Here is a 21,929-nt window from a genome sequence, read left to right on the forward strand (position 1 = left end):
GAAACCTCAGTGAAGCTGTAAGGAAGAAATCTGGTGCTGAAATCTGATGTCTCAGTGCACAGTCCCCAGAGAAGCAAGGGCTTGTTTTGTTGTTGCTGAATTCGGGGGGCAAGATGCTAAGGCAGGGCCCCAGTGCCTGGACATACCCAGGGCCGGGGCTGTGGACCAGGCTGCTGGGGAGAACCGGTCTGGTGAGCGGGCCGCGCCTGGTTTGCTGGCCAAGGTCTGTGACAAGCCACAGCCAGGTCTGACAGAGAGGCCTGCTAGAGCTGGGAGTCGCTTCTGACCTTGCCCCCTCCCTTCCTCCCCCACCATGCCACCGCCTCTGACTCTCCCAGCATTCACAGGAAAACAATGAGAAACAATGCCTTTCCGTGCTCAGGCTGATAAAATAGCCATTTCTTTCCCAACTGCTGTAGGAGGGGCCCTCCCTGCTCTTCCGGGGTGGTGGAGAGATGCAGATTTATCTGGGAAATTAATCCGGGAACACAGACAGGGTTCAGCCTTCTCATGCCACCACCGCCGGCAAAGGGGCAGCGCTGCATTTTGTTGTGCCTGGCCCTCTCTTCTAGTGCTCCGCATCCCGGCCTGCCCTGTCCGCGGGGGCCCTGGCCTGCCCCATGTCACTGGAGTGCCGGCCTGCCCCGTGCTGTGGGGACCCTGGCCTGCCCGGTGCGGGAAGGGATGGTGGGGCAGGCTGTTCCCCCCACCTCCCTTCTCCACAGCAGGGAGCACAGCAAGAGGTAGAGAATATCACGTCGAGAACCAAAAATGCGCAGCTATCATGACAGTGCCAGCATCCCTGATAGACCCCAGCCTGGCACAGTCTGAAGAAAGCGTTCGTTTTCTCCCTCCGGAGCCAAGGTTGCTCCAGCCCTTCCCAGGGAAGCCAGAGGGGAAGGGGGTGGCTGCGGAGCCCGTCCCTGCCCCTCCAGGGCCATGCGGCGGGTGGCGGGACTGGGCCACCAGCCCTCCAGCCACGTCAGCCCAGGGCACGGCCCTGCTGCCCTGCCAGCCGCGTCCCTCCCTGCCCTCGCTGGCGCGTGCTGCCTCCCACCGCCTTCAGTCGGACCGCCAGCTCTCCGAAAATCAGGTCGTTTTGTTTAATGCCTAAAAGGCGCCTCCTTTCAGACACCTGTTTTTGAAATGTTTGGTGCTGATGGCCATAACGAGTCTGGGTATTGCAGTGAAACGATTACAGGAAAAATCCTGCCTTGTCTTTAACGGAGTAACTCCAGAGCACATGTAGATTCTTCACATTCTTAATGCTTTTACCATATGAAAAATAATGTGCTCTGTGCAATTGATTCCAGTATTTCATTCGTTTTTCATCATCTCCTATCTCTGGAACATCCCTCTCCCTCTTAACAACATATTTTCCTAGATTTCATGGCAAAGGACAAGATCAGCTTTGTGTTGCCATAATCTCTTTTGAAGCAGAAAATTGTTTCCAGATTATCGAATGTGGGATGGAAAAAACATCATATTTATGAATCGGTAAAACAGATAGACTTTCAGTTGACTTTAGTTCCAGGAAGGTTTTGTGATGATTAGCTGGGAAAAATAAATGTTTTCATTATTAAGTGTCAAAAATGCTGCATTAAAGTTTGTTAGAACGTATTTATCCCAGGCTTTTAGTACTTGTTTTTGTTCCAAAGGTTACTGTAGCTTGAACCAGTTTCTTATTTTAAAACTTATAATAGTGGAAATTCTGTAATGTATTTCTTGGTTTGAAATGAATTAGGTCAGATTCACTAGTCTTCTCATCACCATTCAAAATACCTTTCAACATGAAGACAGAAAAGTAAGACGCACATGCTGTATTAAATTGCAGTAAGAACACGTCTACCAGCTGGGCACTGACTGAGCACTCTCTTCTTCTCTCCTTGTGTCTGTTAGCATCTCATTACTTGTTTTGCTGCCCTGTTTTCTAAATGTCTGGGTGTCTCGGAGTCTTTCCTGGCTGTGGTATCTGTGTGCTGTCCCAGCAAACCTCTATTTCATTCCTTGAATGTGAATGAAATAATTAGCCTGGATAATCTGGCTGGCTACAAGCTGGGCTGGTTACTTGCTTTGTATCATGTCAGCTTGCTTTTGCCTGGTATTGGTACCTACATCTGAGTTTATATGGACCTTATTGATTGGCATTATTGCTTTGGCCACCAAACGGCAACTGGAGCTGGGACTGGCCAGAGCTTAGCTGCTCCCGTGTACCCAGGACGCCGCGGTGGTGGTGGATGGCCCCTGCAGCAGGCTGAGTCTGGGGCTGAGTGTGTCTGTCCTGTCTTCTTTCATCAGTCATCGCTGCTGGTCTTAGTCACTTGCTTTTCGAAAAGTTTTGTTCCCAGTCATCTTCCAAAATCACAGCCTGCTGTTAGCATTTGCTTTTGTGTGTCTCCCCAGTCACGTTAACTGCTGGCATATAGGGATGCATTTTCATAAGGTCCTGTCTGAGGTACCATATTGATGTGTGTCTATGTTGTGGTGTGTCATTGACATACTGGCATGTGAAAGTAGGCACCTGTGTGAGCAAAAGGCTGTTCTGGAGTCCACCGAGGAAGTCACCTGGTACCTGACTAATATATGCATTTATGTAAACAGATAAACGCACAAATGTTAGCCTTCCTATCCAAAAAAAGTCATTGTTGTTGCGTAGCGGCCTTTGGTACCTATGAAAACACTGACCATACCTATTACAGTTCTTCATCTCTTTTCTCATAACTTTTAGAATTTCTCAGGATATGTGCATGAAAGCAAATCTGTTTTATGATAATTTTGCTGTACAGTCTGCATTTGGTGTCCCGTGCCTTTCTGTCACATTGCTGTCCTTTCCAAAGCAGACAATTGTGATGTCAGGTGCAAAGGATTTGGGCTGCGAAGTAGTCAGCTTGGGCAGATTAAATGCTTCGCAGACAAATATCCTGGGTTTGGGGAAAGTAAAAATAGTAACAAGAAGTGTAAAGTCTTTAATCCTGAAACGTTATACACAGGCAAAACTATTGGCCCAGTGTAGGTAAAAGAGAAAATATATGTAATGCTGAAAAAAATTATTTTCGCTAGTTCTGAGAGGCATTAACTGATTGTTTTAGGTGCCTGTCTCATGAAAGCATTAGAATTTTATTATCTAGGTGGTTGTTTGTTGTGTTCTTTTTTAACCAAGCAGATGTCTTTTTTATTGTCTGTTACCATGCAAAAGCTGTCCAAACCAAGATGTGGTAAGTTGCTGCAACAAGGTATATGCAAACTGGTACCCATGGGCCTTTGCACAAACTCTGTAGTGTCTTTCCAATCCTGTGGTAATCATTCACCTAGAAAAACAAGTCTGAAAGCAAATATATCTGGCTTTAACAAACGGTTCTCTTGTCTTACAGAGAGAGGATACAAGCCATGGAGAAACAGATTGCCAGTTTAACTGGTCTTGTTCAGTCTGCGCTTTTTAAAGGGCCAAATACAAGTAATAGCAAAGATGCTTCTAGGTAAAAAAAGAATTCATTAAATCTGTTTCTCTGTAATGATTTTAGTAATCAATCAACAAAAATAATATTTGAATGTAATAGTAAAAAACCCGTGAATGCTCAATCATTTTTAAATATCTTTATCATCCCCATGAGAATGCTAGGCAGAGAGGAAGAATATGCCAAATGATAGATGGAGATTAACTGCATTACTTTTCTTTGTGTTAAAAAGAATTAATGTAGCTACATCTCTGTGCTTTCTACTGCTTATACGCCATTCCTTGCTTAACTTGTATTAAAAGCTGATTTAAAAAAAAACAACTGACAAACTACTGGTGATTTAAATTAAAAATATATATAGACAAGGCCATTTAATTTGCTGATTATAAACTTCACTACAGTTTTATTGTTAGTAAGTTAAAGTTATGATTTTTCTTTTTATTACTTAGTGAGAAGATGATGTTGAAAATTGTGTCCAGCAAGAGCAGCGTTGACACTGCAGGTAAGATAATTCACTTTTAATTTACAAGTCATTCAGGTATATGAATATCTCTAACATTACTACCATCCCAGCTTATGGAAATGTCAAATTTACTTAAATTCCCATAGCTGTACTGTCAGAACTGAAGTTTAAGTTCAGGATATGGGAGTCAATCACATCTTTGTTAAGAGAGGAATTTCTGACAGGTTGAGGTGGTCTTTGGAATGAATTTCACACATGCACTGAATGGTTTAAATGAGATGCAGACTCTCTGCATATGGTGAATTTTCCAGTGACTCATCCATCTATAGTATATATCTGTCATTAACCCCAGATGTGTCCAGATTGCTGTAGAAGGCTAAATATTTCATTCCTATTCTGGTCACCTGAACTTTTCTCTAAGGTTCTTCTGTCAATAGGATGCTATGGATGTAATGACACTAAGGAATTTAGCAGTCAGCAAGATAGCACTTTCCCTAATTAAGCTGTATTGATCTGTTACTAATTATTAGCATGCGCCTAAACTGTTCTGAGCAAGCATCAATTATGAAGCCAGTAAGAGCTGGTCTTATTTTAGTTTCCCACTTGGAGAGCTGTTAAGTGTTTAAAAGATGGAGTTAAGGCTGTTGTGAAAGAAGATCTCCATGTGATTGGAGCTCTTTGTGCATGGGCTGCTGCTGGAGATGTCTGCAGGGTGTGTGTGTGTTTATATGCCTCCTCTTCACCCTTTGTCATGCACTGAATGCAAATAAAGGCAGTTCCCTACTTCCTGGTAATGCTCTTCCCACAGGGAGGTCTGTGCTCCAGCAGGTAGTAAACCACACACATTTATTAGCAAAACTATTATGTTCTTAACAAGCCTTTCTGTTGGAGCTGTTAGTTCACGTTCAGGATTCCTGTTTATCTGGAATTGCAGTATGTCCTCCTAACTGACAGAAATCAAACCAGACCTGGAAACTATTGAGCATATGCAAGAGAGCAAGAGCTAAAGTCCTGGTACTGGAGCTTTGCTCCCAAGCCACTCTCTGGTCCCGTTCCAACTCTTCCCTTCCTGCTGGCCCCTGGATGGGGAGAGCAATACTTAAGGCTGTGAAGAAATAAGTTGTAATTTATCAGTTTCAGACAACTTACTGAAAAGTCCACCGTTTTTCAAAACAGCTGCAAAATGCTCTTAGACTTTTCCCTGTTCCAGTGTCATTACACACTGAGAATTTATGGTATTTCCCACTTGCATAGGCCTCGTCTCGTACAAAGCACCTATGAAACCATCAAATCCTGCACGCACATTGCCTTGTGTTCCTCTTTGTATTGTACTACTGTTCGGCCTTTCAGCTTTCCCTGTGTTTGTACTAATTCAGATAAGTACTTTGTGGCAGGCACTGAGCTGGAGATCCTGATCTATATGGGCCCTGGTTTGAGTGGGACTTTGGACCAGATGACGTCCAGAGGTCCCTTTCAACCTAAATTATGCAGTGATTTGTGTGTGTGTGTGTCAATGTGCTCTCAATGAAATGAGAAATGGAATAATATTCATTGGGAAAATGGCCCTACACAAAGCAAAGGTGGGGATTCCTCAGTGTGAAAGTCATGCCCAGCCCACCAGAATGGCATGGTTCATCTGACCAGCAACCATTTCCTGCCACTGTTGTTCCCAAAGACTCCTCACTCACTACCTTATCATATGACTGAACACATGTCCCTGAAAGGGCAAAATTACATCTAACAGCTGCATGTCCAAACGTGGGGGGATGGAGGGTGGGGTGTGTAATTTACTGTCAAAAGACCAGATCAGCATCTGTCATGTACTGACAGAGACATTGACTTTGTCACACGGCCATGCCCGTATCCAGCATGTGAGTAAGGATACCAGCATTCAGGTTGTGCAATAGATGCCTTTCTGATCACCTGGGGGAGATGGGGATAGGGCAGTGGGGCCAGCCATGCAGCTAGCTGTCTGCAAGGTTCCCTATCAGTGCTATAAAGTATAGTTGCAACTCCAGCATCTACATCCCTAAATCCTGTCCTTCCAGCATGACTCAGCCACAAAACTAAATTGTAGTGGGTAAGGGAAACAAGGTGTGATGCTGACCCCAATATACTACAATATTGTAACCCGCATCAGCTATTATTGAAGACTACTGTATAATAGAATAGTCCTGTATAATTGAATAGTTTGCTTTTGCACTTGCTTTTGAAATTGCGCGTGACAGGGTCTAATAAGTCAATGCAGTCCCTGCTTACTTGAAAATTAGGCAATCTACCAGAATATGTTACAGAATGTTTCTCCTTTTTGTAAATATGCTTGGGTTTAAAGGTGCCAGCAGCACCTAGAAACACTTCTGCTGACCACTGCTTTGTTCTTCCATTCACCCCAATCCTTATTAAGTATAGCCATTTAGACAGTCGACTCTTACTATACAGTTCCACTTGACAACTGTGCACTGAGATACCAGTTTTAGCAATTTCAAAGTCTATTTGAAAGAAAAAGTAGTGTGAAATGTTGATTGAGCAGTCCTTTCTAGAACACTAGTAAGCAGAAACGTGAATTGCTTCCCATCCTGAACAATAAAACATCTGTGCAGGATAAAATTGGCTCATCAATGTTGAACCAACATTGTATTTTATAGTATGTGTTCCAATGATAGGAGAGTTTCATGCAAAAAATAGAGAACTAGCTCACTTGGGAAGGGAAAGAACCCCAAATTTCTAAATCCTAGATAACTCTCTATAGCTAGATTGTGAATACTCTGGTATTTTTATATAAACCAAATTGTTGTATTTAACATGTTTTTGCTTTGCCAGTCTGTAGCCTCAAATATTAAAGACCCTAAATAAAAATGCTTTTTCACTGGGGAAAATGAGCCTGTAGTGATCATGCTTGTCTGCATTTCTGATGTTTTATTGCTTTAGGCTCAGTTCTTTCATGGGGGGTGGGTTCAAAGAGCAGTAACCTTCCACAGACTGGCTATGTCCCTTCTGCTAATGTCAGGAGAAATCCCATGACTGAATCCTTATAACCTTCCTCAGTTCATCAAAAGTGGATGGCATCAAGGGACTCTTTACTCAGGAACAGTATGTGACTCTGAAACCAAACCATACTAGGAAGAGTCTCCTTGAGATTACTAACAAATACGCTGAGAAATGCTCACCTACTCTCTTTTCTGTAGTATTTTTGTTCATCAAGTGGTGAGACTGATAGATTAAATCCTGGATACATTGATTAAATTGAGATCAGTTTTATCATGGATTACCAAAAAAAGCAATATTTCTTTGCTAGTTACTGCCTTGTTGGAAGTGGAAGAAGGACATTTCAGTATTTCCTGAAAAGGGATCAAGGAGCACGTCTTTCTGCACTAACACCACCAGTACAAACCAGGAGAGTAAGATGGCAGCAGGGAGAAGTATTACACATGTAGGACTTGGATTTGATTCCTCACTCTTTGTGAACTGTCTTGTCATCTGTGCATATCTGTGTGCCTTTTTCACATGCATGACTCTTGCTGTGATGATCTGTGAATTAAAACCACTGTCCCTATCTGCTCGCTTATCTCAGATTCAAAGATAGATCACGCCAGTCTTTGAACTCTGTCAGTGCTTGCAGGAAAAACATGATCCTGAATTCATTGTGGATCAATGAGGTGAAGTTGCATACTAATATATAAAGAATATTTTATTCTTTTAAGGGTGCTTTAGTGCCTTGCCATAACAGCTTGTTAATGGTAGAATTGCAACCTTAACATTGCATTTGCCTCTTTGATTAGTGGATTCTAACTGGATGGAAAGAGAACTAAGTAACTGTCACATGTCTCCCCAAATGATGCTTGAAATTGTTGTGGCTCCTTAATAAGAAGATGAGTAATTTGTGAGGAAACATTGCTGGGTGTCTTCTGATAGCTTTTCTTTCTAGCCTGCTTCAAAATAAAATCTTAGCATTTTAGAAAGAAAAATAAAATCTGGAAAACGGAAGGAGAGCAGTGTCTTTGCAACCATAGCAAAGGTCAAGTGTCAGGGAGTGGAATTTGTGTTCCTTACCTTCCTGCGCCTGGGCAAATAGCAAATCTTTCCCCTTTCTGCACATCAGTTCTCTTTGTACTTTAAAAATGGCAACTTAGTTCATTAGCCTTTGTAAAAAAAGTTAGCATTTGGGTTTTGTCCAGAGTATTAGGGAATTATGGAGGGGTTTTGCATTCAGGCCCCCATAGCTAGCTCCAGAAAGGGTTTATTTAAAAACCTGAGAGCCAATGCTGTTTCTTTCCCTTTAGTCCATCTGGCCGCACATCTAATCGCAAAGCTACAGCCTGGGACTATTTCCAAAAGCGAGCTATACTCCCTAGATGAAGCAGCCCCTCATTCAGCTGCCTTTTTATTCCTTTTTGATGAAAATATGTATCTCTGAGAAATCAGCTGCTGAACCTTACTGTGCTCCCATGCTCACTCGGTGTCTGTGGTTGTGTTTCACACCCTTGGGAGTCCCACATCATGTTTCACAGGCTCTGAGCACACTCTGCAACAGGGACACCGTGGCAGCTGAGAGTACCTAAGGGTGAGAAGAGGTGGCCGAGGCAGCAGAGGAGGAGAGCTACTTTGTAGGGAGTCAGAGACATTTATTGTTTACAGAAGCAGATCACAGTCCATCTACACTAAAAAGAAAGCAGGCACCCCTTCCTGAGAAAATATGTGAATTGACTAGGGTCCAGCATGGGGAGAGACACTGGCGGGGACTGATTCATGCCTTGGCTGCATCATCACAGGGTTGGGGGCTGAGGTTTTGGAGCTTTTGCTTGAGGCAAAGAATAGCAGAAAGGTAGATGTGCTTTCAAAAATAGTCCAGATTTGTGGCTAGGTATCAGAACTCTTGGAGGCTTATCCGCATTTTTCAGACTCTCTGGTGGTTTCTGTCTGTAGGGTTTATGAACTGAATACTCTTTTCTTAAAAAAAATGGACAAAATAGTGCATGTGGGAGGGAAATAGATGCTTGACTGTAGGAAAAACTGCAGTGTACTTGTGGACAGATATGTATTAGCATGTATTAGACTGAAGCATGGAGTGGGTACAGAATGGCAGTGAACAAGTGACTTTATTTCTTGAGTGTTGCTTTCTGTTAAGCAGCTCTTTGAAAGTCAAGAGAGCATTGAATCATACTAGAGTATAGCAAAAATGTGCAGCAACTTGCTCAGCAGTGAAATGAAAAGTGCCATTGTTGAAGCACTGAGCAGATCTAGCTGGAGCACGTTTAGGTAAGGTATAGCATAACAACGGCCAGCACCGGGCTAGAACAGCTTTTTGTTGGAGCACGTCTCTGGAAGCCTATGGCATGGCATACCGTATAGAGCACGGATACAGCCAGACGGGCCTGTGCTTTTACTGACAGGAATTGCAAATGTCGGTAAAGCAAGAAACATGCTTCTTCAGAAACCTTTTAGCCTATTTTTAAATAAAAATAGTCTGGCATAATTTCCATCCTTTAAAAATGCTTCCCCCAGATGAATTTTGCAAAGGCTACGTTTGAGGTGTCCATACCTGTTGGCAAAAGAATAACAATGTGTTGTTACGCTGAGCTGTATTCACTCAGGCACATGTGGAAACTTTACTGGTTGAACAGACTACTAGGGATGAGAGGGTAGGGATAAAACTTACCATTCTTGGGTTTGTACTCATTCCAGCCAGAAAAATGTGTCATGCCCTTTGATGCACTGAAAATTTGCCTTCAACAGGCAAAGAAAAGCTCACAACATTAGTTACTGTTTGATATCATTGAACCTGATAGAATGTGTGCTTGTGGGAACAAATTATGATCAAAATCCCTCTGCAGATCCATTGATGAGTTATTTTCTGTTTCCTCATATTTTTTGTTTTATTCATAGAGAAGGAAGAAAATGAAGTGGGGAATGACATAATCATAGAATCATTTTGGTTGGAAAAGACCTTTAAGATCATCAAGTCCAACCATTAACTTAACACTGCCAAGTCCACCACTAAACCATGTCCCTAAGCACCATGTCTACACATCTGTTAAATACCTCCAGGGATGGTGACTCCACCACTTGCCTGGGCAGCCTGTTCCAATGCTTGATAACGCTTTCACTAAAGAAATATTTCCTAATACCCAATCTAAACCTCCCCTGGCACAACTTGAGGCCATTTCCTCTTGTCCTATCGCTTGTTACTTGGGAGAAGAGACCAACCCCCACCTCGCTACAACCTCCTTTCAGGTAGTTGTAGAGAGTGATAAGGTCTCCCCTCAGCCTCCTTTTCTCCAGACTAAACAACCCCAGTTCCCTCAGCTGCTCCTTATAAGACTTGTGCTCCAGGCCCCTCACCAGCTTCATTGCTCCTCTTTGGACACGCTCCAGTACCTCAATGTCTTTCTTGTAGTGAGGGGCTGATAATGCAATAGTTCAGGGAGCAGCAGCTATCATCTAAGCCATCTGAGCCTGAGGGACAAGGTGGATCTGGCACTGTGATCAGAAGAGTATGCAGGGCTATATAGTGCTGGACTTACTTAGAAAATGAAGTGTGCCCTACTGACAGTCTGTCACTTTGCCTGTTGGTGGTGGGGAGGGGAAGGCACACATAAGAAAGAAAATTTCAAGAATATGGGTGTGTAACTGCAAATTGCTAGAAGAAGCTTTAACATGACTGTTAGCTGATAAGCTGGAATTTGCTTGTACCCTGTAAATAAAGCTTCTTCCCAGGTATTTGAGACTGAAAAGAACAAGCTTGAAAATGATGCTGTGTGGAGGAACACCATTATTTAACGAAGAAAGTCTTGTGAGGACACTGACGGTTATTCTCAGTGCGGCTCAGCTCACTTCCTTGTGTTACGCTGTATTCCTTTGTAAACACAGTCCTGAATAAATAACAGACTGAAGGGGACTGGGTGGATGCAACATGGCTGGAGAGCAGTTCTCTGCCACACCATCATTTCATTTCTCTTCTCCTGGTTTTATATGGTAGCTGTTGGAGACAACTGATGATAGAAATAATGCAACTGTACTTTAAGCAGCAAAGCAAGATTCTCTATAGAAACCCTTTCCCTACACTTGGCAGTTTGTCTGAATCTCTCTCCAGTGATAATTAATAAACAAATATGCAGTTCAGGAGTTCTGTGAATTTGCATCAACTCGGTCTCAGATGGCTCCTGGGAGGACAATCCCGACTCTACTTTCAGCACCAATCTGATTTGCTGCTATTTGTGTAATCTGCAGTTACATCTCATTATCCCATCTCCACTACATGTGGTAGGAAACAGTCTTGTGGTAATGCAGTGCTCTGGTATGGCTGAGGTTCCAGCACAGATACACTGTGATATTGTACAGTCTTCCCTCAAAATATATTGGATAAGGAGGTGCCAGTCCCCTGTTAACACTGAGCATTGGCAGCTGTAGTTTTCTTTTGTTGTCCATCTGTGTGAAATACATGTGGATTCAGTGGGCAGAGGAAGGATCATGTTTGCAACTTCTCTGCTGGTGAGCTCAACCTATGCTGCTGCTTATTGCAGGTGCTGCTAACATATCTGGGGGGAAGAACACGTTGGGAACTGTGGAGTCAGCTGTCATCCATCACCCTGCTGGAGTCCCATCAATGCAAGTCAGCCTGCATGGTATGAAACGTAATGTGTCAGATCTGCGGCTGCAGCTGCATCAGATGAAGCAGCTACAGGTATGCTTATCTGGGTAATGCTGGGAAGGTGGGTTGTCAGAAAATGCCTTCTTTCTTTCTTTCTTTCTTTCTTTCTTTCTTTCCCTCTCTTTTACATTTTGTACATGAGTGATTCTTAGCAGCAGAGTTACAGCAAAGAGAAAACCCAAGTATTACAGACACAAAAGTGTATTCTGCTCTAGCATACACCACTTGCATAGTCCTAGAGGTATGAGAATTAGCTCAGATATGCTGCTCAGATATTGAGAAGAAACTTTATTTCTAGCTTTGTTTGGTGATTCTAGACATTAAAGCAGTATTTATATTACAATAATATCAAGTCTTTGATTACAGTTTGGACCCTGCTGTGCTATGTGCTGTATAAACATGTTGGAAGAGCCGTGTTCCTGCTCCATACTGTTTACAGTTGAGACAGTTTTTAAGTTCCTGAATAAACAACTTTGATGTCAGTAAACTCAAATGTAGCTGAGGATCAGTATACATGCATTAAGCCAGAGTTTGAGTCCTATATTTACAGAATCCAGAAGAATAACCAACTTGAGCAGCAAGGAAAAAAGATATTTCAAAAGTTGCTGCAAAGGTTCATTGCGCCCTACTTACATTCACGTTTTACCAGTACTTTCCTAACATGCATCAACACCTCAAAACCTGCAAGAAGCAATAAGAACAATGAAGAGTTAACCAAAATGTTTTGTTGACACATACTGTCATGCTGCAAATGTAAATACATGCTGTTCATCTCAGACACTGTGAAAATAAGTGCATGCAGCTGTATAGGCCTTCAGCCGTTCACTTAACTGGAAAATGAAGAGCGCTGTGTATCGTCTCAGAAGATGTAAAAGGAGGTAAAGCAATTTCTTGTAAGACGAAGTGGACAGCAGGGGAAACTTCCATAATCTGCCAGTCCTCCTTGCCTGGAAAGTGACATCACATGTTTGGCATTGTAGGGCTGCAGCTACTGCTATTACGATCAGGATGGTTTTGAATATGGGAATGGTACTATGTCAATCTCCTTTGATTTGCTGATTAATTTTAGAACAGAATAATGATAATACAGATCAGAATTCATAGCACATTTTGCCTTCACTTCCCTAAATAAAGGAAATTGAATTATGAACCAGTCATAGGGCAAGGGAGCAGAAGGGTGAGGTAAACATCAGCGTAAAGAAAATGTGGCTGAGACTGAAGATGCTGTGATAAGGTCCAGTGCTCAGTTTGCTGGTAATGAAGAGATGGCAGAAGGTATTTGGAGCAAACAGTTGTGTCAGCCAGGTGACCTCTGCCTGTGATACAGCACCCATGTATTTACATTTTCAGTTTAGGATGAGTATGTTCCTATAGCAAATGTATCTTTCAAAAGCTGTTCCCAGCAGTGCTGCCTATATGCCGGCCATCATGGTCCCCGTCTAATTTAAAGACTGTGGCTTGGGATCTCTGCCCTGGCACACGATGTATAAGTGTGTATTCTTCCACATTTGTGCTGCAAACCACTGCAGCCCCTCTGTCCTTCTGTAACCCCGTGCGCCAAATGTAGCTCTTGGCAAACACCTGCAGTCTGGCCACCAGCTGTGCTTAGCGTGTGGCCTCATAAAGTGGGATGGAGGTTGCAGTGCTGCACTGGAGGCGGTGAGCACGTCACTCTCACAGGGCCTGCTCAACAAGGATGTGGCATTTCTCCAGCTGCACCTTGTCTCCATGGCCCTGCCTGGGACGGTAACCTTGCTTTTGATCAGATACAGCATTATGGCACGCAGGAGTGAAGAAACTTGTACCATCTGCACAAACCAATGCTGCCAAGGACGTCTTGAGAAGGAAAAAAGGACATATCCCAAGTGTGCTCATTAATTCTGGCTGGCTTCCCTTATTTCAGAAATGATAGCAAATTTGGTGCATCGTGCCAGTAGGAAGAGCGCAATTTTGCGATAGTCGGATGGAAGAACTTGTAGCTCAAGGGAAACTTTGGTATATTAGATACAAATTACATTCATGAGAGTGAGGTTTTGTCATGGCTTTCCTGAATGGGTGGAATTACTTTGAAAAAGAGCTCACAGTGTGTAGGGCAGCAAGTGAAACAGGTAGTGTTTTAAGCTGAAGAGTGTTGAAATATCACACTTCTAATGCAAAAAAATTACGCTATGTTTTTTGGAAAATAATTCAAAGTAAAAGGGAAAAGTATTTTTCTGTTTTTCCAGGTTGTTTGCATAATACGTTTGACAGTACTTCATATTTTTCACTTTCACTGTTTCTCCTGGGTTGGCAGTCAGTTTGTTCCTGTTTGTGTGAATTTTTCATACAGTGACAGACTAAAAGAAACACTTCCAAAGAACTGAAAAAGATGATTGCACAGGCATAAAAGTTGGCAGGATAACTAAGAAACAGGAACAGGACATAAAACTATATTTAATACTGTCTATGGTTCAATTTTCAATGGATAATATCACTGTAAGTTCTTACTCATTCGCTTAATAGAATCAAAGAAACACATGATGGAAAAGACGATTCATTCATGTAGCCTTTGTCTGTGCTGGCAAAATCCTCTTTTTAAAACATATCCAGCAGCAATTGATCCAGATATATTGATTCACACACCAGCTAAATGTATATGTTAGCAGATGCAACCAAAAAGTTAAGACTGTTTCAGTCTGTGGTTGGATTTTAACCAGAGATTCTTGAAATAAAGACATTTGCATCATGGCAGTTGCTAGAGGTTAGATACACTTCTTGCTACTCCACTAGCATCTTCCTTAAGTGTTCTGATTTTCAGAGATACTCAGGAAAGACTAGTTTCATGGTGCCATGGAGTTTTCCTCATTGCCAGAGGAATGTAATCCAGCCTGTGTCCTGGATGCATTTGTTGTTGGTAAGGCTGGAGCCCATGATGAGTTCAGTGGGGCTGTTCATTCTGCATTCCCAGATAATGAGAATTCTTAGTGGCAGGTTTGAACCAAGCCTTAGAGTTTGTCTTCATGGCATATATTGTTACCTTATAGGTACACTGGATTTTTTTTTGTCTATTCCTTCCTTTCTTTAATTGAACACTTTTTAAGGGAAAGCAGTTAGATATGATTAAGGTTCAGTATTAGGAATGTATGTGCATGCATGCTTTTCCTTCACGCAGTGTATTATTTGCAGGGAAATGAGTGCTGCAGAAAGGTTAGAAAATGTAATAATAATGCTGTCATAAATGGTATCTGATACTCAGTCTCACAAGTGTAATTTCAAATTAGAAATTCAAATAAGTTTTGAGCTGCATTATAGAATTGGTGAGACTATGTTTAATCTACGTATGGTAACATACTTCAGGAATTAGATTCTACAGAGATCCTGAGCTGCAGGCAGTCAGTCCCTGTTTGTGGCTGTGCACTGTAGTGTGTGGGGAGGTGGGTGGCCCAGAAAACTCTCCCAGCAGGGCCTGGGAGGCTCCCACTGGACAGGTCATGCTTGTCTCTTAATGCGAAGTGGGCTGTGAACTAATACTTTGTTTTCCAGTTATCTGTCTCATAGATGATAATTGGTTCAAAGTGAACTAAACTGATTACCAGATTATTCTTGAAGTGGGTGCCAGAGGCGGCGCTGGGGTACTTGTAAGAGAGCAGTGATAGATAATGGCTGGAGCAGTAGCCAAAGAAGAGGGACAAGGTAGGTATCTGGAGAGATTGGTCAGGCTGGGAGTGGGAGCCAAGGGTAATGAATGTAGGACAGGATGATAGAATTCTAAAAAAGCATGTTAAATTTCTTTCTGTTTGATTGCTGCTTGCAGTTATAAGTCAAGTTACCTCTAATTAGCAAAAAATTGCCATTTGGTGGTGACAGGAAAGCCTGCATTGCTTTTCCTTACCTTTGGGCACTTGACTTTGGAACTTGAACACTGTTTTAACAAAGTTTCTTTTCAAGTGTGAATGCCTAAGATGGTTTATTTGGCTTGTTTTCAAGCAAACTTAAAGTACAAAAAGTTCTACTCTGTGGAACCAAAATAACTCTGGCAGGTCCATAAAACATCTTCCACTGGAGGTGGTGGAGTAACTGGCAGAGGTGGTGTGAGGGACAAATGGGTGTGCACTTAGCCAGAAAGTCTCAGATCTGATACCTGCTGGCAGAAGAAAGGTAAGAATCAAATTCAGTTCCAGAACATGGAGGTAAATGTGCTGTAGCATCCAGAGACTGCCACCTCTTCCTCAGCTCTTCCCCTCTGTTCCTGCTTGCCCTGCCTTATGTTGTCCTTTGGCTGGTAACTCTGCCCTACTTAAACCCACAGTTATCCTGTCCCCTGGTTCCTTCTCTGCTCTCTCTGTGCCCATCTGTACCTCTCCCTTCTCATCTTCTGTCCCTGTTCCCCAAGCATGAACAAAACCATGTTTTCCAGAACTAGCCAAGTGTTGCATGAATTTTCATAGAAAAGGCAAAAACATCTCTTTGGTACCAAGATGAGTCATTTCCCAGACTTCAAGAGCTTGCTCCAAACATTGATGTTTGGGAGTCCTCAATGTAGAGGCTTTTTGGAAATATTGCTGAGTTATATTTTTATTCCCTAATCTTGTTATCAGAAATGGGTGAACTTTTATGTCTGAAACTTTCTAATACTGTTCAAGCACTGCATAAATGGAAGTGACAAGCACCTTAGCTGTAGGTGTCACTACAATAAATGTAGATCCTCTATATACCCCCATAACAGGAAAAAAAAGTGTACCTGCCATTGCACGACTTCATACACTCACATGTAATTTTGGTATTGCTGGGAGCACATAGAGGACTTAAATTCTGGACACCTGAGACACAAGTCTGACTCTGTTACTGACCTTCTCACTGACCTTGGGGTCAGTTGTTCCATGAATCCCAAGTCACTTCCCTGTCAAATTTCCCCACTTTTTAAAGAGCTGTGAATAAACTGTATGACTGAAATGTTACATGCTCATTCACTCATTTATTCATTCATTTATGTTTTCCTTCTTGAAAATATGGCACAGTGAAAGAGTTGTGTGTCTCAGATAGCTGTGCTGGCCTTGCTGTAAGAGGTTTTAATTTATCAAATCCAAACATTAATCCTGTAGTGGGGAAAAATACACATGTGCACTGTCTTCAAACGAATCCAGTCTGGTATAAAGCAGCTGACAATATTTATAAATCTGTGCTGTTTCAAATGTTTTCCAGCTTCATTTTTTTCCCTAACTTCTAACACTTATCTTCAGCTGAGTTTTGAGCTAACACCTCCTGCTTGTCAGTGAAGTGTTACCCTCCCTCTCATCACAGTTGTGTCGTTGGAGAAGGCAGAGTCAGGCACAAGGACTGAAGAGTCGGGAGGGGAGAGCTGAGTTTGTTCCTCTAATTCCCATACTGATTGGAAAGAATGACCTGGGCAAAGACTTTTTGTCTCTGATTCCCATGAATTCTCTAAAATCAACTTAAAAAGAAGTCTTGTTGCATTATACTGTCTTGTAGGTAACCCATTTTTGTGATTCTTCCTATTAGGCAGTGGTTTTACTTTGTATGTTAAATGTGGTTTGGCTGTTAAACCTGGACGTTTAGAAGACAGTTGATGGTTCAATCGCTAGTTTTAAAACTGGAACTTCATCTCCCATTTGACACAGGTGTTTTTTAAAATCTTACACTATGAGATGGCTGCTGGGCTAACAGATTCATGTTCATGTTGCCTATATGTTGCCTATGTGACTAGATGGAGCCCTGTTTATCACTCTGAATCTTGTGATTTGCTTAAGAGACTTAAAACAGGTTTGGTTGTGTGAGTGTGGGGTGTAGCTGCTCTAGGGCTACCCAAGAAGAGTACAGTCTAGTTTGCTTTCTTAGCTGTGTTTTGCTCTAAGAATATTAATACTTTAGGTCCTTAATATAAGGCTAAGACAAGAAAGAAGGTGTGACTTGTGCAGTTCTCAGAAAATTACCATATTATAAAGGAGGTTTTTTTGGTGGGTAGGGGAGGTTTTATGTATGGCGGATGAGCTGTATGTCTGTACCAAATTACACCAGATGGCACAGTCCTTCCTCTGCCACTTGAGAGACTGAAAAATTCTGTTCTGAGTCTTGACATTAATGTGTGGGATTATCCACTAGGCACGTATGGGCAGCACGATGCATAAGCTTACAAGATACATGCGAAGTGGAAGTCAAGCTTCCGGCATTCTCATGAGGCGTGATTAATTCTTGATTCATGCTGGACTGAGCAGAATAAAGGGGCCACAATCCTTGCAGAAGTTATGCAGTGAAGGTGGTGTACTGATCCCAACATCTTTTGTTCGTCACTTGCAACTGGAAGTTAGATATATACCTTAGAAGTTAATCAGATTTAGGCTTTTCTCAGCTGCAACACTTCCTCAAGAAATAATGTTTATAGGTAAAGTTAAAGAGGGAAAGAAGAAGGTAAAAACTCTCTCTCGCTGTAGGGCTGTGTTTATCCCAACCTATTTCTGAGCTCTGCAGTGTATTCTGTTGCCAGGGATGTCAGTCAAGCAGGAAAAATTGAAGTTGATTTCTTTTGTGCAACAGCTGCAGAACCAGGAGATGCTGAGGGCAATGGTGAGGAAAGCAGAGCTGGAAATCAATGGCAAAATGATTGAAACAGTGAAGAGGCTTGAAGATCCTGTGCAGCGACAGCGCAACCTGGTGGAACAAGAAAGGCAGAAATACCTCAACGAAGAAGAAAAGATTGTAAAGAAGTTATGGTGGGTTGAGAAACCTCTTAGAATTTTTTGCTCTTGCTTGGCTTTTTCTTCCATAAAGTAGTAGTTTTCACCACTGTCTTCAGTGAAATTGCACCTGTGTATGCTGTTTTACCTGTGTTTCCTTGCATTCATATTGGCTATAAAACTGTATCTGTGTTGTACAAATCAGTGGTCCTGACTGGGAGTCCTTCTTAGTGTAGCCCACTGGGTAAGTCCCACCAGTACAAAGAATTTCAACCTCTTCAGAAGTCCCCTGTAAAGGGACAGATCACTGTAAGGACTGTGACCACCTCCATCTTCTGAAAGCCTCCCCCTACAGTAGCTCTCCCCTTCCGCTTTAGGGCAGGAGGGAGGAATTTCATCAAGAACAAATGGATGCAAAGGAAGGTAATGAATTTGGATCTAAGTACGAAAATCAGGTTTCAAAAGTAAGTAAGTGCTTTGGCTGTTGCATGGGAGAGGTAAGGGAAGCTCATAAATAGAGGATTGAAGTCTAACAGCAGTCAGAAATGCCAGTCTCCTCCATCTAAAATTTACTCACCAGCATTTCCATACACTTAACTGCAGATAAAAATACTTTTCTTTTTTTTTGCTGTTGTGTAAAAGCTCTTTGTAAGACTCTTTTTTCCCCAAAAAACTTTGGCCTACCAAGACTGGTGGGATCCAGTTGTTTGTTTTAGTCCATGTTCAGAGTCAGCAGGAGGCAAGATGAAGCTGAAATCAATAAACTATTTAACTAGTTCTAACACTCACATTTGTAAGATGCTATATAACTAATTATTTCTCATTACTGCATTTAGTTCACACCTGAAGAATCACTCCATAAGAGAGAGAAACTTCCTAGTCAGCTTGTCATGGAAAATGATGATTGAAGAGCCATAGGAGTACACTTACTGACAGCTAAGGAGAGTAAATCTTTCCTGTTGATCAATGTGTTGTCAGATGAATAAGATTTGCAATAAAAATGGTGCATCTGTAAAGACAAAGTAGAGTGTTACTAAGGGAGTGTATGTTTTCTGTGAAGAAAAGTTGAATGTGCAGTAACAGTCCATGCTAGTGTATATAATCCTCTCAGCTGGTTTCTAGTCTTACATAACATTATGTTGTAGTTTTAAGTAATTACCCTCCTGTTCATCACTTTATTCCTGTGTACCTCATTGCCTAGTTTCTAGATTGTTTGTTCTCTGTGGAAAGAACAATTTGTGTGATGGCTGTTTATCTCATTGCTTCATAAAATGGATACTGAGTGAGGTCAAGTGCAAATGGCATTAGTTGTTACAGCTGTTCATTTAAGATATGACTTTGACTGCAATATGGTTCTGTTTTATCAGCGTTTGGAATTTTTTGTGTTTACAGAGTTTCTGCTGCTTCTGTGCTACTTCATTTGTTAATGTTACAGGGAAATGTCTTACGTAGCTCATTCATAGGCTATAAATATTAGTTCAACGCTTTTAGAGACATGCTAGAAACAAACGTTAAATCACAAGCAATTATTTTTCATCAGTTGTGTCCAATGAGATTTTTTCATCATGTATTTGCATGTTTGCAGGATCAGAGCCCAAAAGAAAAAGCACATCTGACAACAATGCTTTAAGTTCAACAGCTGATGGCTGTTAATAATGAAGAGCATACATCACAAAACTACACACCAAATGTCACTGGCAGTATTCAGAAAAAGGTTAACATTCTATATAGGCACTTTCAATTAAGCTGATTCCAGTGCAAATAAATAAATGCAAAGCAACAGGGCAAAAAAATTACCATCTTGTAGTATTTCAGCTGTTGCCCTCTTGACCTTTCCTAAATCATAGGACTAAATCAGTAGACTGGCTTCATGCAAAACAAGGGAGCTTAAGGATTTCTGCAGTACTTACAGAAGTGTATTTACTGCTCTGAAGTGGTGCATCTCGGTTTAAAAAGCTCTCCTTTCTGCAATTCTGAAGGTTATTGCTGGGAAAAAAAGAAATAAAAATATTGGCAGTTTCATGTTGTAAACAGCAGAAATGTCAGTGTACATTTCAAAGCAAGTTTTCTGTTGAGCAACTATTCATGCTGGTGCCTACAGAAGTGTGCCCATGTGAGTCACAGCTGTAGCAGGATTACAGTTCAGAGTTATCTAATGAAATCTAAGGAACACTGTTAAACGTAGTGCTTATGCACACTTTAACAGTGAAATACACACTCAGAATTAACTGGGTAGGTTTTTTTCTATCTAGTCTTTGGATTCAACATTAGAGATGTCATATATGACACTTTTGGGGTTGTAGATACTAGCCTTAAAATTTACCAGACCAAGGACAAATTATGATGATATGACACATTGACTAATGAAGTATTTATGTTGTGAGGAGCATGTTACAGGTATGACTACTATATGTTGTAGATTATTGTAAGCACTTTAATAGAGAGTGTTTTACAAGCACAGTATTTAAATTATAGTCACATCCAATCTGTCTAATTGGATATGATCCATAGTAAGGTACAATTTATATTTTTGTTAGGAAAAGTATCAGACTTTTTAATAAGAATAACCATGCTCAGTAAAAACAAAACTCCACTTAGTGGTCTTGAAGAGCGACTAGTAGCAAATACTTGGGAAAGGATATAAGAACATGGCTCAGAGCACATCTCCTTGCTTTTAATGACTTGTAGCTCAGGGATTTTCCAAGTCAGAGGTGGCACCTTCATATGCAAAAGCTCTGCATGGATTGTTTACTTTTCATGAACTTACACATTTTTAAAAATTTATGTAAACTTTGTTGTGTATAGCATCTAGGCACAATGATTCTATAGAGAAATTCTTTCTTGGCTAGAAAGAACATCTTTTTGTTTGTTTTTGAATCTTTCATGTGTCAATCAATCCCCAAACTCTTAAATCATGCACAGCAGAATATTCAGCCTTGCCATGCTAGTCATGATGTTATAGATGCTCCTCCACTCCCTTTCCGCTCCCTTTTCCCCCAGTCATGCCTTTTCCAGCCTGAAAAGTCCTAGACTGCTTAGTTACTCCTCTTGTAGAAGCCTTTCTGTACATTTTTTCGTCCTCTTGCCTTTCTCTATGCCCTTTTTGACTCTAGGGAACATCTGTGAGATGGGCATGGGGAGAGAGGAGAGCCCTGCAACAGCTATATTGGATGTGGGCACACCATGACTTCATTCCGTGGTGTGGTGATGGCCTCCCTCTTGTCATGTTCCACATGAGCTTTCCATTACAAATTCAACATCTCGCTCACAATGGACGGTTATCAGTTCAAGGTTCATTACTGTGTATAGAAACTTAGGGGTTTGGGAGGTTGTTGGTTTTAGGTGGGGTTGGTTTTGGTTTTATTTCTCCTCTTCTCATGAGCATTGCTTTACATTTATTACGAGTTAATTTAGTCTTTGTTTTTTTTCCGGTCAATTGGTATCCGATGGTCCACCTGCAGCCCTCTGCAGTCACCTTTCATTTTCATTATTCCCCTGAATAATTTAATATCCTTTTCAGATTTTTTTTACTATACTATTCATCCTCTTTTCTAAATAGTTTATAATATGTTGAAAAACACCAGCCCTAGCACTGTTCCCTGTGGAACCCACCAGCAAACTACATTCATTGAGTAAGCTGTTCATTGATCCCTTCCCTTTACTTCCAGTACTTTACCCATGAGAGAATTTCC

At 41.6% G+C, this 21,929-nt stretch overlaps 1 protein-coding gene across 1 annotated transcript in view; it reads left to right on the top strand.

Moving 5' to 3' along the window:
- The window catches only part of KIAA1217 (KIAA1217 ortholog), a 53,156-nt gene that overhangs the window by 5,656 nt on the left and 25,571 nt on the right, over positions 1–21,929 (top strand). Inside the window, exons 2-4 of the mRNA XM_010581171.1 lie at positions 3,905–3,957; positions 11,439–11,599; positions 18,098–18,273. Coding sequence (XP_010579473.1) covers positions 3,905–3,957; positions 11,439–11,599; positions 18,098–18,273 — 390 coding nt within the window. The remainder of the gene's footprint in view (positions 1–3,904; positions 3,958–11,438; positions 11,600–18,097; positions 18,274–21,929) is intronic.

The sequence above is a fragment of the Haliaeetus leucocephalus genome, unplaced genomic scaffold, assembly GCF_000737465.1.
Source record: "Haliaeetus leucocephalus isolate CR32 unplaced genomic scaffold, Haliaeetus_leucocephalus-4.0 Scaffold0, whole genome shotgun sequence".
In the NCBI taxonomy this organism is placed as follows: Eukaryota; Metazoa; Chordata; class Aves; order Accipitriformes; family Accipitridae; genus Haliaeetus; species Haliaeetus leucocephalus.